Source organism: Nematolebias whitei, chromosome 17, assembly GCF_014905685.2.
Source record: "Nematolebias whitei isolate Nwh7 chromosome 17, NemWhi1, whole genome shotgun sequence".
Classification (NCBI taxonomy): Eukaryota; Metazoa; Chordata; class Actinopteri; order Cyprinodontiformes; family Rivulidae; genus Nematolebias; species Nematolebias whitei.
Genome location: NC_056514.1, coordinates 41,541,380 through 41,553,554, shown reverse-complemented (window position 1 = coordinate 41,553,554; position 12,175 = coordinate 41,541,380). Strand labels below are relative to the sequence as shown.

The window sequence follows — 12,175 nt, the reverse complement described above, 5'->3', positions numbered from 1 at the left end:
CCCTGTGACCCACATCTTCAATCTCTCCATGAGACAAAACTCCATCCAGACACTTGAAAACAGCCTTTGTTCTTCTTTGCTGAAGGGAGGTGACCCCACCTCACTGAACAACTATGGACCAATCTCTAAACTCTGCATTTTAGCCAAGATTCTAGAAAAACTGATAAACTCTCAAATCAAAAATGACCTGGACTCATTTAACATCTTACCTCCACATCAATCTGGTTTCAGGAAACAACACAACCACTGCTTCACTGCTGTTCCTCTTGATTGTCCATTTGGTTGCTATTTTGTTTTGATTTGTAAAAAAAGAAAAAGATATTTAAATCTGTACGCCTCTTTTGTGATTGTTCTCTGTTGTCATCACTCTTTATTAAATCAGGTCCGTCTGTAAATGAGTCCCTGAGGCTCATTGGGACTAACCTGTAGAAATAAAGGTTGAATGAATGTTTCTTGTCCTTCAGGCTTTCTTCCATCATGACGTCGTTGGCTCTCCAGCTGAAGAGACTCGCTCTGCCTCAGAGTGATGTCAACCTTCTGACCCGGAAGGAGGTGGCCTCGCTGCTCTTTGACCCTAAAGATGCAGCGACCATGGACAGGAGCACCTTCTACGCTCTGGGTGAGGCTGGAACGAACCGCGCTCGCACAACGTCCCGCTCCAGCGTCCAGTCTTTAGTCAAACTTTTTAAATTTTATACGTCTCCTCGTGCTGCCTCGTCTTATCTAAGCGAGAAGTGCAGCGCTTCCTGGAAGCTGCAGCCCCGGTGCACCTCTGTCTTTCTTCAGTCGGCTGTACGGAACGTCATTTCACTGTGTCATGACAATAAAGTTGATTCTGGTTCTGATAACTGCTGTCCTCCCTCCAGGCTGTACGGGACTGGAGGAGCTGCTGGGAATCGAACCAGCACTTCTGGAGTTCCAGGACACTCTGTTTAGCCTGGGCTCCATGACTCTGGAGCGCAGCGTCCAGTCCAGAGAGGTCAACGAGAAGCTGGACAAAAGCGTCTCGCTCTTCCTCGCGCGCCTCTGCCCGTATTTCCTCCTCAAACCTGCTCACAAGTGCATCGAATGGCTGGTTCACCGGTACGTGCACCTGAACTGGTTTACATGGCACACACCTGGTTTACGTTGTAATGATGATGTCATGGTTGTTGTGCAGCTTCCACATCCAGCTGTACAACACTGACAGCCTGCTGGCGTGCGCGCTGCCGTATCACGACACCAACGTGTTTGTCAGAGTCCTGCAGCTGCTGAAGATCAAAGACGCCTCCAGCCGCTGGAACTGGCTGCAGGGTCTGCAGGTCTGCCTCTGGTTCTGGTTCTGGTTCTGGTTCTGGCTCATAGAGTGTTTGTTTGATAATGAGGTGCTGGTGTTTCAGAAACCGGGCGTGCCGCTGTCCAAGACGACTCTGATCACTCACTGCTACTCAGACCTGAGCTTCATGGACTTCATCTGCACCATGGTGACCCGCTCCATCCAGGTACCGTCTCTGACGCTGTCTGTTCTGGGTGACGGATCAGAACTGTCAGAATACTCAGGTTGTGGGCGGAGCATCTAGTGAGGAGTACCAGGTTCTGGTCTGTTGGGTTTAATGCAACCAGACAGAACCAGTTATCGTAGTTCTCTCTAAAGCTCCAGTAGAAACTGGAGCTGTTCAGACTCAGAGGAACAATATTTTAGTTTGGCGTTTGTTCTCACTCATGTTTTCTTGTTTTCAGGCGTACTCTGGACTCTCAGACCGCTTCTCCCAGCTCAGGGTCATCTTCTCCTTCTATGCGTCCACCATTGTCCCTGCTCTGGACGCCGTGGACAACGTTTCTGACGCCATCATTGCCAAGCTGCTGCCATACGTTCAGACGGTACTGGGCCTTGATCTGCTGGGTCAGATTATAGACAGAACCAGAGAACTCTTCTCGGTCTCCGCCCCCGTCCACCTGTCAGCTCCATCCTGTCTCTCAGTCCTTGTTAAATCTGGTCTCTGCTCCCCATCATCACTGACATCGTCCACTCCCGTCTGTCCTCCTGGTACTGTCCCCACAGCTTTTAAATCTGCTGCCATTACGCCCATCATCAAAAACCAGGTCTCGACCCCTCCAACTTCAATAATCTCCATCATGTCTCCAGTCTACCCTTACACATGTCAGCATGTCACCATGTCACCATGTCACCATGTCAACATGTCACCATGTCACCATGTCAACATGTCACCATGTCACCATGTCACCATGTCAACATGTCAGCATGTCACCATGTCAACATGTCAACATGTCACCATGTTAACATGTCAACATGTCAGCATGTCACCATGTCAGCCTGTCACCATGTCAACATGTCACCATGTAACCATGTCAGCATGTCACCATGTCAGCATGTCAACATGTCCCCATGTCACTATGTCAACATGTCAGCATGTCACCATGTCAGCATGTCAGCATGTCACCATGTCAACATGTCAGCATGTCACCATGTCAGCATGTCAGCATGTCACCATGTCAACATGTCCCCATGTCAGCATGTCACTATGTCACCATGTCAGCCTGTCACCATGTCAACATGTCACCATGTCAGCATGTCACCATGTCAGCATGTCAACATGTCCCCATGTCAGCATGTCACTATGTCAACATGTCAGCATGTCACCATGTCAGCATGTCACCATGTCAACATGTCAGCATGTCACCATGTCAGCATGTCAGCATGTCACCATGTCAACATGTCCCCATGTCAGCATGTCACTATGTCAACATGTCAGCATGTCACCATGTCACCATGTCAGCATGTCACCATGTCAGCATGTCAACATGTCAGCATGTCACCATGTCACCATGTCAGCATGTCACCATGTCACCATGTCACCATGTCACCATGTCAGCATGTCACCATGTCAGCATGTCAACATGTCAGCATGTCAGCATGTCACCATGTCAGCATGTCACCATGTCACCATGTCACCATGTCAGCATGTCAGCATGTCACCATGTCACCATGTCAACATGTCAGCATGTCAACATGTCAACATGTCATCATGTCAACATGTCACCATGTCAACATGTCACCATGTCAACATGTCACCATGTCAGCATGTCAGCATGTCAACATGTCACCATGTCAACATGTCGGCATGTCACCATGTCACCATGTCAGCATGTCAGCATGTCACCATGTCACCATGTCACCATGTCAGCATGTCACCATGTCAACATGTCACCATGTCAGCATGTCACCATGTCAGCATGTCACCATGTCACTGTCAACATGTCACTGTCACCATGTCACTGTCACCATGTCAACATGTCACCATGTCAGCATGTCAGCATACTTCACGTCAACGGGCCTCCCTCCCAATTTTCTTAGACACGCTGCTCAACTATCCATGCTTTGGTTCAAACAGTCTTATACTGCCATCAGGTGGTCAAAAAAGGTACTACACTCCAAACAAATCAACATTTCTTCTGAAATTTGACAAATAATGTTTAAATTTCAAACAATATTATCGTTCATCTTTCTGAGACACTTAATCACCCAGCAAAATATGTTATCGTGACAGGCCTAGTTTTCTGTCCCACCACCACAGAAACCGCTCTCATAAAAATCACAACTGATCTTCACGTTGTTGACTCGTCTTCTGTCCATCCTCATCCTGAGTGCGTCCTCTGACACCATCTCTGTCCTCGACATACTCACTTCCACCTGCACTTCTGGTATTCCCCTCAACTGGATTCAATTTTCTCTCTGGCTGCACTCAGTTCATTCAATTTCAGTCTTCCCCTGACTACTGGTGTGCCACAAGGTTCTATCCTTGAGCCCCTCCTCTTCATTACTTTCCTCCTTTAAGTCACATCTTCTGTAACTTTATTATCCATTTTCACTGCATGCAGATGACAATTTGTCTACCAGACCTAATTTACGCTCCCATCCTCACTCCTTCTCACTGAGCTCAGTCTGGTTTTCTAACAATTTTCTGCAACTGAACAGTGAAGAAGCAACCTGTCCTTGTTTGTACCAAATGCACTCTTTCTGAATCTGAACGTTTTCACCATCCACTCAACAACTCTCTGCGTTCTCCTCAGGTCAGTCCAGGTGTCTACCTTGACAGCTCCTTGTCCTTCACATCCCACATCAGTGGTGTCCCTCGGTCAGCTTATGTCCACCTTCGTAACCTTAACTATCCCCGCCTTTCTCTCACCGCTCACTCCATGCCATCCTTGTCCACAGCCTTGTGACCTCTCATAGATTATTGTAACTCCTTTCTCTTTGACCTCCCCAAAAAATCCCTTCTTAAGCTACAGATGGTTCAGAACTCCGCTGCCCGTTTCATGACCCAAACCTCCTATAATTCTTTTCAGTTTATTCCTTCAGCTCCAAGTCACAACAGAAGTCGTCTCAGGCACTGAACAGAAACATTCACACACATAAAAAGGCCAATCAGTAAAAGTTCTCTGTCTAAGGAAGGAAGCATCAGATTGTGTTGAATCTTCACTTCATCACAGTCTCTCATCCTGAAGCACAAAGGAGACAGTGGGAAGGAAAACCTCCCTTTTAACAGGAAGAAACCTCGAGCAGAACCAGGCTCAGGACCAGCAGCCACCTGCTTCAACCGGCTGGGTTTAAGTGGACAGGAAGTAGAGATAAACAAATACAGAATGACAGGTCCAGGTGTAGGTGTACATCCATTGGAAGAAAGACAAAAACACATCAAGGATAGAAATAATTACAAACACAAACAGGAAGAGTAGAGTAAGTAAAGACAGCAGCAGAGAGAGGACATGTGGTCAGTTTGTCCTCCAGCAGTCTAATATATACAGGTGCTGGTCATTAAACTAGAATATCATGAAAAAGTTGATTTACTTCAGTAAATCCATTCAAAAAGTGAAACTTGTATATTATATTCATTCATTACACACAGACTGATAATTTCAAATGTTTATTTCTTTTAATGTTCATGATTATAACTAACAACTAATGAAAACCACAAATTCAGTATCTCAGAAAATTAGAATATTGTGAACAGGTTCAATATTGAAGACACCTGGTGTCACACGCTAATCAGTTAATTAACTCAAAACACCTGCAAAGGCCTTTAAATGGTCTCAGTCTGGTTCTGTAGCTACACAATCATGGGGAAGACTGCTGACTTGACAGTTGTCCAAAAGACGACCATTGACACCTGCACAAGGAGGACAAGACACAAAAGGTCATTGCTGAAGAGGCTGGCTGTTCGTAGAGCTCTGTGTCCAAGCACATTAATAGAGAGGTCAAGGGAAGGAAACGATATGATTAAAAAAAAGCGTACAAGCAAAAAGGATAACTGCACCCTGGAGAGGATGGTGAAACAAAACCCATTCCAAAATGAGGGGAATATTCACAAAGAGTGACGGCAGCTGGAGTCAGTGCTTCAAGAACCACCATGCTCAGATGTATGCAAGACATGGGGTTCAGCTGTCACATTCCTTGTGTCAAGCCACTCTTGAACAAGAGACAGCATCAGAAGTGTCTCTCCTGGGACTGATGCTGAGTGGTCCAAAGTTCTGTTCTCTGATGAAAGTACATTTTGCATTTCCTTTGGAAATCAAGGACCCAGAGTCTGGAGGAAGAGGAGAGACACAGAATCCACGTTGCTTGAGGTCCAGTGTCAAGTTTCCACAGTCAGTGATGCTTTGGGGGCCCATGTCATCTGCTGGTGTTGGTCCACTGTGTTTTCTGAGGTCCAAGGTCAACGCAGCATCTACCAGGAAGTTTTAGAGACTTCCTGCTGACCAAATTTATGGAGATGCAGATTTTATTTTCCAACAGGACTTAATTGGCACCTGCACACAGTGCCAGAGATACCAGCACCTGGTTTAAGGACCATGGTATCCCTGTTCTTAAATGTCCAGCAAACTCACCTGACTTAACCCCATAGAACATCTATGGAGTATTGTGAAGAGGAAGATGTGATTCACCAGAGCCAACAATTGAGAAGAGCTGAAGGCCACGATCAGAACAACCTGGACTCTCAGAACCTGAGCAGAGACACAGACTGATCCACTCCATGACACGACGCATTGATGCAGAGATCCAGACACAAGGAGCAACAACCAAGTACTGATGCTGAACATGCTCATACTTTATGTTCATACTTTATGTTCATACTTTATGTTCATACTTTATGTTCATACTTTATGTTCATACTTTATGTTCATACTTTATGTTCATACTTTTCATGTTCATACTTTTCAGTTGGTCAACATTTATAAAAATCTTTTTTTTAATTGGTCTTACAGTGAGGACAATAAGTATTTGAACACCCTGCGACTTTGCAAATTCTCCCACTTAGAAATCATGGAGGGGTCTGGAATTTTCGTCTTAGCTGCATGTTCACTGAGAGAGACATAATCTAAAAACAAAATCCAGAAATCACAATGTTTGATTTTTTAAAATAATTTATTTGTGTGTTACTGCTTCAAATAAGTATTTGAACACCTGCCAATCAGCAACAGTTCTGGCCCTCAAACACCTGTTGGTCCTTCTCTATAACCTCCACCTCCACTCCACTTCTTATTCTAAACTAGAAGCACCTGTTTGAGGTTGTTAGCTGCATGAAGACACCTGTCCATCCCACACAATCAGTAAGACTCCAACTACTAACATGGCTAAGACCAAAGAGCTGTCCACACACACCAGAGACAACATTGTAGACCTCCACAAGGCTGGAAAGGGCTACGGGGCAACTGCCAAGCAGCTTGGTGAAAAAAGATCAACTGTTGGAGCAATTATTAGAAAATGGAAGAAGCTAAACCTGACTGTCAATCTCCCTCGGACTGGGGCTCCATGCAAGATCTCACCTCGTGGAGTATCAGTGATCCTCAGAAAGGTGAGGAATCAGCCCAGAACTACACGGAGGAGCTGGTCCATGACCTGAAGAGAGCTGGCACCACTGTTTCCATGGTTACTGTGGGTAATACACTAAGACGTCATAGTTTAAAATCATACATGGCACGGAAGGTTCCCCTGATTAAATCAGCACACGTCCAGGCCCGTCTTAAGTTTGACCAGGACCATTAGGATGATCCAGAGGAGTCATGGGAGAAAGTTCTGTGGTCACATGAGACCAAAATAGAACTTTATGGTCTTAATTCCACTCGCCGTGTTTGGAGGACAAAGAACGATGAGGACCATCCCAAAAACACCATCCCTGCTGTGAAGCATGGGGGTGGAAGCATCATGCTTTGGGGGTGTTTTTCTGCACATGGGACAGGACGACTGCACTGTATTAAGGAGAGGATGACCGGGGCCATGTAGTGAGAGATTCTGGGGAACAACCTCCTCCCCTCAGTGAGAGCATTGAAGATGAGTCATGGCTGGGTCTTCCAACATGACAATGACCCAAAGCACACAGCCAGGAGAACCAAGGAGTGGCTCCGTAAGAAGCAGATCAAGGTTCTGGAGTGGCCCAGCCAGTCTCCAGACCTAAACCCTATAGAAAATCTTTGGAGGGAGCTCAAACTCTGTTTCTCAGTGACAGCCCAGAAACCTGGTGATCTAGAGAAGATCTGTGGAGGAATGGACCAACATCTCTGCTGCAGTGTTTGTTGTTTTTGTTAGATTATGTCTCTCACAGTGGACGTGCACCTAAGATGAACATTTCAGACCCTCCATGATTTCTAACTGGGAGAACTTGCAAAGTCACAGGATGTTCAAATACTTATTTTACTCACTGTAAGCAATATTCTAATTTTCTGAGATACTGAATTTGGTGTTTTCATTAGTTGTCAGTTATAATCATCAACATTAAAAGAAATAAACATTTGAAATATATCAATCTGTGAGTAATGAATGAATATAATATACAAGTTTCACTTTGAATGGAATTACTGAAATAAATAAACTTTTTCAGGATATTCTAATTTTATGTCCAGCACCTGTATGTCCTAAGTATGTATACATGTGTATATACAGGTTCATCATGGACGTAGTACTCTACCACCTTGTGCATATTATCTTTTTCCAAATTTGTGTATTTTGCTTCTTTTCCACTTTTTTTTTTCCCTGTATAATTAGAAATTCCTCGAGTTTCCCCCTGGGGTTAATAAAGCGTCCGTCCGTACATAATCCCGTCCTGATCAGGTCCTGCATCGTTCTCTACACTTTTAAAGCCACCCAGCGTCTTGTCCCTCCATATCTATTTGACCTCCTGCAGATATCCTCCCTCCACCTCATCAAGAACAGCAGGGCCTCCAGCCGCTCTTCTCCTCCACTCTGGACCTCTCTGGTCTGAGAACCATCAGCCTGTGCTCCTGAACCTCCTCAGGTGGACTTGTGAAGGCTCTTCTTCCTGTTTTCTCCTGCTGTGAGGGTTTAGCTCCACGGTGTCCTGAAAGGTCAAATGAATCCGATCTGTTATTTTTAGATGTTTAGTGTTCTCAGACTTTGTTAGGGGGCAGTCCGGTTCTGTTGGAGCGTGAAACATCCCTGTCTGTAAGTTTGTGGTTCTGATGGTCTCCTGGTCCCCTCAGGGTCTCAAGTCTCCCCTCTCGGACTTCAAAGCTGCCTCCTACATGATCGTGTGCCAGCTCGCCGTGAAGGTGGTGATGGAGGCCGGTCTGGTGGACAGCCTCGCCGTGCACGTCAGCAAGTCTCTGCTCAAAGAGCCGGTTTTAGCCCAGGAGGGCCTGGGCTGCCTCACAGTCTTGTTGCAGAACCAGAAGGATGGCGCCGTCGGGCCCAGGTAGCTCTGCTGCAGCTCAGGTGTTCTGAGCACGCTCAGTTCGGGCCGGGCTCACCTGTGTGTCGTTTCAGGGCGGTGGGCTGGCTGTGCTCGATGCCGGCGCTCGTCTCCACGCTGCAGGTCCTAGCAGAGACTCATGATGTCGGTCCACTGCTGCGGTACCTGCTGCCCCACCTGGTCCAGAACCTGTTCATCTGCAGCTCAGGTGAGACCTGGGACACCTGAATCCAGAACCAGAACAACCTGAACCAGTTCAAAGTTCACCTGACACTCTCTCACAGGTGAGACAAACGGGCTCGTTGTGTTGGAGTCCGTCCTGAAATCTGTCCCACTGACCAAAGACCTGGACCAGATCGTGGCCCGGTAAGTCCTCGTTAAGAGTCCCAAGTTGATCCTGAACAAGCACAGATCTCCACAGATCACCAGAATCTAGTTTTATGTCTTCAGAAGTCTAGTTAGAGTCTAAGGAGGACTAGTCAGTAATAAGTAGAAAGACTAGTTTCAGGTCCAGAAGCACTTGATGAAAACTGTCTCAAGTCTTTGGAGGACTGCATGTAACCTAGGTATTCAATGGGTTGATCCAAGTCCTGACTCAGAGGACTAGTTCAAGACTAGTTGTAGGTTTTGGAAAACTAAACCAAATCTTAAGAAGTCTAGTAAAAGTCTGGTCTAAAGAGGACCACTTTGGAACAGGTCTTGAGTTCACGAGTCCAAGCCAAGTCTTAAAGGATCAGGTCAGCCACTTTGGACTTCGGGTCTAGTTTGGAGAACTAGTTCTAGTCTGAAGTCTTTACTGGGTGGGTTTGTATGGTTCAAAGTCTGAAGAACCACAGTGGACTCATCTGACCCAGGTCTTTGGGGAACAGTTCCAGTCTTCAGAAGACCAGTTTATCTGAGTCTTAATGGGTCCTCTTGGGTCTAAAGACTAGTCAGCCTGGGTATTAGGTCTTGGAGGATTCTTCTGAATCTCGTCTGAAGTACTTAGAGGATAAGTCTGGAGTCTGAGACCAGTCCAAATCTAGATTGAGTCTAGTCTCAAACTTGTAAGACCAGTCCAGTCCCAGAGAACCAGACCAGGTCTTTAAAAGAGTTCAGGTTTTCAGAGGACTGGATTTTGGGTCTCAAGTATTTTCTTGGACCAGTCAGTGTCTGGTCTGAGATGATCTGGTCTATGTAAAGACTAATGAGGGGGAACCATAAGTCCAGGTCTACATTGGTCATCAAGTCTTTGAGGGTCTTTTGAAGGCCAGGTCTGGTCCTGGCTGAGCCTGAGGATCCAAGTCAAGTTTGGAGTCTTTAGAGGTCTTGTTGGGTTCTGTTACTGGGTTCTGTTGGTCTTCCTGCAGGTTGCTATTGGACCTGTATCTGAGTCAGACCCAACGTTCTGCTGAAGACTTGATGATCCTGGACCAGGGTCTGCAGCCTCTGGTCCGGCTGTTTGAGTCCAGGTAGGACCTGCAAACAGTTTGTGCATAGTGGTAAATCGGCCTTCTGACCCCCAACATGTCCTCTGAAACCACCAGCTATGGTTTGTCCTCCTCCAGGTACGGGGGTGCTCTGGACATTGTCCTCTCTGGTTCTGTGACCGACCCGCAGCAGAAACGTCTCTTCCACCGGTTCCTGTCCCTGTCCACAAGCAGTGGGAAGCACCAGGTAAGACACGTCTTCTTCAGATGATGTCATAATTGGACACAGGTGGAGTCCTGGATCTGATATGGTCTCTGTTTGACCGTCTGTGCGGTTCTGTTAGATTTTAGGCGACTCAGACACATCCCTGGTCCTCAGTCTTAAACATCCACGAGCGTCCGTCCGAGTGTCGGCTGTGGAGCACCTGATGGAACTCATCACCTCCAGACAGGTATCTGTGGGAGCTCAAGGTCCTGGGACAGGTTCTGTACTGATGGTGCTCCTCAAGATTCAGTTCTGGGCCCCGTTCTTTTCTGAGGTTCCGTCTGGGTTTCTTGCAGCAGCAGAGTCTGGATGAGACATTCCTGAAAGACGCCGTCCTGGAGCGTCTGAAGGACGACGTTCCTGAAGTGGTCGCAGCAGCGCTCAGAGTTCTGCAGGTCAGTGAAGTAAACACCTGCTGGTTTGTCAGTTCTCGTGGTGTGTTCACTGCTGCTTGTTTTTTAGATGCTGCTTGATGTTCTGGACCCAGAGGAGGTCGTGTTGTGTTTACTGTCTCTGCTGGACAGAGCTGAAATGTCCAAGGCTGCGTCATGGTCAGTGAAGTAAACACACTTAATCACACCTTGGTTGTATATGTTGCTTTCATGGACCTTCAGTAAATCTGAGCTTTGTCTCCCTCAGGCTGCCCGTACTGACGGAGGCGATGCGTTTACTGTCCGACCCCCGGCTGGGAAAAGGCGACTCTGAGTTTGTACAGAGGACGAGCTGGAAGCTGCTTCCCTTCCTGGTGGTCACCTCGGCTGAGCTCGGCCTCGCCGGCTGCGTGGCCCGCTGCTCCACCCTCACCCAGAACCCCCTCACCCACAACTGGGTCCACGGTACCAACTTCCTGTGACTCCTTCACAATAAATGTCTCACAAACAATAAAAGCTCGTTTTTAAATGAAGAAGAAACTTGTGAACGCTGGTTTCTCTGCAGAGCTGGATGAGATGATGGAGAGAAGGTCCGAACCCGGGTTTGTTGGTTCTGCCAACCAGCGCCTGGTCTCCACCCTCAGCAAGAACCTGGGGAAGATGGACGTCTTCTCCAGATGGGATGCTGTGAGTGGCAGCTTCAGGATCCGACAGGTCTTTGGTCCCAGTTTGGGGTTCTGTCTCAGTTTTTGGGTTTTCTGTGTCTCAGCTGGAGAAACTGGTTTTGCTGGTGGAACGGCAGCCGGGGTCCGGTGTCAGCAGGAGGGCCTCCTTCCTGGTTCTGACCCGGACTCTGCTTCTTGGTCTGGGGGAGCTGAGTGAGACCCAGCACCTGCTGATGGCTCAGAGGGTCTACACGGTGCTGGAGCCCCCACTGTTGGAGGTCATCAGGACTGATGTCCAGGTGAGTCTCACCTGAGACACTGCGGGGACCTCAGGGGTCCTCTGGGGTTCAGGGAGTCGAGGTGCAGCGTGGGAAATGGAGTCTGTTGGTTATTGGTCCTGTCTGTAGTCACAGGAAGCTGAGCGTCCAGTTTCTGGCCCCGCCTCTTTCTCTGAAGCCCTGACGTTCTACCTGAGCAGGTGTGAGGAGCAGCCAGGTGAGCGTTTGGACCAGGAGTTTGGCTCGGTTCTGATGGTTCTGCTCAGGGACTTCATCTCCTCACTCAGGTGTCCCGACACCTCCTTCAAAGGTAAAAATAATAAAACCTTAAGGTAGGAACAAAGAAACGAGACATGGTTTGACTTCAGACAGGTGACCTAAACCCTTACCTATCTCACCTCTCTTTCACCTGTCTCTTTCACCTGTCTCTATCACCTGTCTCTATCACCTGTCTCTATCACCTGTCTCTATCACCTGTCTCT

General features: G+C 47.4%; 1 protein-coding gene across 1 annotated transcript in view; it reads left to right on the top strand.

The window, feature by feature from the left end:
* Window positions 1-467: 467 nt before the first annotated feature.
* Window positions 468-12,175, top strand: part of heatr1 (HEAT repeat containing 1) — a gene marked incomplete in the record, with an annotated part of 27,788 nt that continues 16,080 nt past the window's right edge. The window contains 17 exon segments of the mRNA XM_037691699.1: window positions 468-619; window positions 867-1,083; window positions 1,160-1,301; window positions 1,380-1,481; window positions 1,720-1,860; window positions 8,497-8,708; window positions 8,780-8,913; window positions 8,990-9,071; window positions 10,055-10,156; window positions 10,253-10,361; window positions 10,459-10,566; window positions 10,676-10,774; window positions 10,842-10,930; window positions 11,019-11,215; window positions 11,316-11,437; window positions 11,520-11,714; window positions 11,823-12,003. Of these exon segments, the coding sequence (XP_037547627.1) occupies window positions 478-619; window positions 867-1,083; window positions 1,160-1,301; window positions 1,380-1,481; window positions 1,720-1,860; window positions 8,497-8,708; window positions 8,780-8,913; window positions 8,990-9,071; window positions 10,055-10,156; window positions 10,253-10,361; window positions 10,459-10,566; window positions 10,676-10,774; window positions 10,842-10,930; window positions 11,019-11,215; window positions 11,316-11,437; window positions 11,520-11,714; window positions 11,823-12,003 (2,374 nt within the window).